This window comes from Cebus imitator, unplaced genomic scaffold, assembly GCF_001604975.1.
Source record: "Cebus imitator isolate Cc_AM_T3 unplaced genomic scaffold, Cebus_imitator-1.0 Scaffold65, whole genome shotgun sequence".
NCBI classification, from domain to species: domain Eukaryota; kingdom Metazoa; phylum Chordata; class Mammalia; order Primates; family Cebidae; genus Cebus; species Cebus imitator.
In genome coordinates, this window is record NW_016107380.1 from 7,066,049 (window position 1) to 7,070,363 (window position 4,315).

The following is a 4,315-nucleotide window of genomic DNA, read 5'->3' on the forward strand; positions in this document are numbered from 1 at the left end:
AAAAAAAAAAAAAAAAAGGCTCACGTCTATAATCCCAGCACTTTGGGAGGCCAAGGTGGGAGGATCACTTGAGCCCCAGGAGTTTGAGACCAGCCCAGGCAACTTAGCAAGTCCCAGTCTCTACAAAAAGTTAAACAACAACAACAAAAAAAGTTAAAAAAAAAATTTATCTGAGTGTGTTGACACATGCCTATAGTCCCTAGCTACTCAGGAGGCTGAGGTGGGAAGAGAGCTAGAACCCAGGAGTTAGGGGCTGCAGTGAGCTATGATTATGCCACTGCACTCTGGCCTGGGTGACAAAGAGAGGCCGTGTCTCTTAAAAAAAAAAAAAGAAAAATTCAATTTGAGGGAGAGCATTTGTTTGAACATTGTAATATATTTTAGTATAATATAATAGTCCATCAGCCCATTCTTATAAGCAATTGCCTTATTGATGGGTAAGGAGTTGTTTCAGGAATGAAGTTTGAGATTAGCCCCTCTTGGTTGCAAGGAATTGACACACTATAATGACAACTGAAATACCACGGACACATTGTAGATAGACACACATAGCACTAAGGGAAATAGACTCTTAAGGCATTCCAACCATAGTGCCTAGTTGAGTCTCACAGACATGGAAAACAGAATATGAGCCCAAGGAAGTTTGTACATCTTTTCTCTGGCTTGGCTGCTGTTGACCCTCTTGGTACTCATTTCTGCTTTCCTCCACTTCTCCTCTCCCTCCCTGATATGGTTTGGCTGTGTCCCCACCCAAATCTCATCTTGAATTGTAACTCCCACAATTCTCATGTTTTATGGGAGGAACCCAGTAGGAAGTGATCGAATTATGGGGACAGGTCTTTCCTGTGCTGTTCTCATGATAGTGAATGAGTCTGACAAAATCTGATGGTTTTAAAAACAGGAGTTTCCCTGCACAACCTCTCTCTTTTTGCCCGCCACCATCCATGTAAGATGTGCCTTTGCTCCTCCTTGCCTTCTGCCACGATTGTGAGGCTTCCCCAGCCACGTGGAACTGTAAGTCCATTAAACCTCTTTCTTTTATAAATTGCCCTGTCTCAGATATGTCTTTATCAGCAGTGTGAAAATTAACTAATACATTCCCTATTGTCTTTCTCAGTTCCGTTGTTTCTGCTTCCTTTCTTATGGTTGGACATATTCATGACCCTGTATTATGACTTCTCTTTCTAGGCAGACTTTCAGGTTGAGATCCTATGGCTTAGTGCCAAAATCTCTTTTTAGTTCTCAATTAGAATTTCTGAAAGAATCTTATGGCCTCAGTCTGTTTGGACAGAGCTTTGTTATCTGACTATATTACGGCTACTGACCAGCATGTGGGGCAGGTGCCTTTTCTCTCTGATTATTTCATGGTGTCGGTAGGAGGAGTGAAGAGGAGCCATATAGTTCAAAATATGGTCTTTCCTCTGGAGACATTTGGAAGTCCAGTTCTTCTCAGAATGGGATGTGGGAATTGGATGGGCATGATGGCTCACGCCTGGAATCCCAGCACTTTGGGAAGCAGTGGTGAAAGGCTCACTTGAACCCAGGAGTTCGAGACCAGCCTGGGCAATATAGTGAGACCTTGTCTCTACCAAAAGCAAAAAAAGCATGGACAAGGGGGTATGGGGATAGGATTTCTATGGCTGGTCTATCCAGCAGAGATTGACTGAAAGATTGTTGGTTTTTATTCACAGGGGGCTGAAGAACCAAAACTAAAATGGGAACACATCACAACCCTCATTGCAAGCCTCAGAGAATTTGTGAGATCCACAGATCGAAAAATCATAGCCACCACACTGTCAAAGCTGAAACTGGAGCTGGACTTCGACAGCCACGGTATTAGCCAAGTCCAGGTGGTGCTCTTTGGTTTTCAAGATGCTGTAAGTATGCTATTTTGCCAGTGTTTCCCCACATGCTAAAATTAGTTAGAAAAATAAGTTAAAACATAAGTTCCGTTATTTTTCTTTAAAAATTCCAATGAACTCTATTCTTTTTGGTTGAAAAATGAGATATTTGCCTCTTAGTGTGCTTCTAAGTATCTAATTTGCCGTTTTGTGTGTTTGCATTCCCCACATTAAAACACACATAAAACCAAGTCACCATGGAAAATAACAAAACATTTCCCATGGCTAAACTTTGTTCTTATGAAATTATGTTGGGTCACTTTATTTTGATGACTTTGGCAACGTAACACACTTTAATCATCCATTTTCTAACACTGCATGAGAAATGCCATCTAGTGGCCATTGAGAAAAATTTAACAGTTCAGATTAAAATGGTCACTGCTGAATAAAACCGGTAATTTTTTTCCCAGTTTTTCTCTAGTTTTCATACAGAACATTTTTAACATGTTTGTTTCATAAATACCTCTTCTGTCCTAGCCAGAAATATACTTCAGTGTACAGAGCATCACTGATTAAAAATTAAACCACATGATCTAATGAGAGATTGCTGAGAAGTCGTCTCTCTAAAATTGAGTTGCTATGCAACACAAACCAGAAGCTGGTCTTCTGAAACGGATTCAGAACTCTCTGTGTTATTCTTGGGTGAGACTTGTCTGTGGAACTCAGTGCCAAAAAAGCCTCAAGCCATTCCCAGAAGACCCTTAACAAGATGTGAGAGACTGAAATAAGTGGGTTCTTGATGGTGCTTGTGGTATAAATATGGAAGTATAATTTTATTTAAATTCCAAAAATTAATTCAGCCCTTAGTGTGTATTGCTCCTATGTAGAAGGTGTCTTGACAATTTCATTTGCAACATCAAATGATCCCCAATTTAAAGCCAAATTGGAATCCTTCAATAACTAGCATTCTCTGAATACTAGCATTTTCTGAGACACTGGGTAAGCCACTTGGTCTTTATGCTATATTGTGGGCAGGGACAAGAGTCCGGACCTGATTGAGGTCATAAGAAATTAAAGCAACTGGCAAAGGCTATCACTAATATTAAACGCTAAAAGCATTCTTGTGCTGCAACTAGGGAAACCCAACTGCCTGCAAATAGAGTGAAATAATTTGGCTAATTTGCACTTGCCCACATATTTGGCTTCTAGCCTAGAGCTTGGAAAGCAAGTTTGCTGTAGAATTCAGACTGAGAGCTATTTAGTTGTACTCCTGGGCCTTGGGCCAGGTCAGACACACACACACACACAGACACACACACACACACACACACACACAGAGAGAGAGAGAGACACACACACACACACACACACACACACACACACACGCGCGCATGCGCTCTTGCTCATTCACTGTCCAGGATGGGAATGAACCCAAAGTATGGGCACTATGTTGTAATTTGCTATGTAATAAAGAGCTGAGAGCAGCAGGTCATGGTTGTAACAGATTCCTCTTCCACCTAATAAGCATGTAAATTGTAAATTCTTTTTTTTTTTTTTTCTTTTTTGAGATTGAGTCTCCCTCTGTCACCTAGGCCAGAGTGCATTGGCACAATCTCAGCTCACTGCAACCTCCCCCTCCCAGGTTTAAGCAATTCTCCTGCCTCAGCCTCCCAAGTAGCCAGGACTACAGGTGCCTGCCACCATGCCCAGATAATTTTTATATTTTTAGTAGAGATGGGGTTTTGCAATGTTTGGCCAGGCTGGTCTTGAACTCCTGGCCTCAGGTGATACACCTGCCTCAGTCTCCCAAAGTGCTGGGATTATAGGGAGTGAGCCACTGCGCCCGGCCAGCATGTAAATTCTTTAAAGAGATGAAGATACCAGGACAAACTCAGTCTGGATGGATTTCCTAGGACAAGTGGGAACCTAGCAAGAGTTCACCTCCTGTGCAGCTACTATGAGGAAGTCCTCAAACTGACTCTCTTCCAAACTAGGGGATATTGATGGAGATGGACCAAGGACAGGCATGAGCAAACCCAGACTCTTGGCCTGGGTTTGTGGCTGAGTCACCATCTCCCCAGCCACAGTGGGGATGGTGATTAAATTTTTGGAATTTAAATAAAATTATTCTTCCATCTTCATACCATACACACTCTAAAGGGTCTAACCAGAGCCCTGTTGTGGAAATAGCCTCTTTTCTTAGAGGTCTGTGTAAGCCAGCAGGCATTAGAGTTAACCCAAACGTTAAGTGAGCTTGTCTTAGTTTTATGCTAAAAGGTTGTTTTTAGAAAGGTAATGTACATGATATACACATACAATGGGATATTATTCAAGCTTAAAAAGGAAAGAAATCCTGACACATGCTACAACATGAATGAAGCTTAGAGATGTTATGCCAAGTGAAATAAACCATTCACAAAAGGCCAAATACTGTAATTCCACTTACATGAAAGTAACTAGAGAAGTGAAATTTA

At 41.4% G+C, this 4,315-nt stretch overlaps 1 protein-coding gene across 1 annotated transcript in view; it reads left to right on the forward strand.

Annotated features, from left to right (window-relative positions):
* MAP3K5 (mitogen-activated protein kinase kinase kinase 5) overlaps window positions 1-4,315 on the forward strand; it is a 148,606-nt gene that overhangs the window by 119,142 nt on the left and 25,149 nt on the right. Inside the window, exon 22 of the mRNA XM_037739239.1 lies at window positions 1,692-1,911. Coding sequence (XP_037595167.1) covers window positions 1,692-1,911 — 220 coding nt within the window. The remainder of the gene's footprint in view (window positions 1-1,691; window positions 1,912-4,315) is intronic.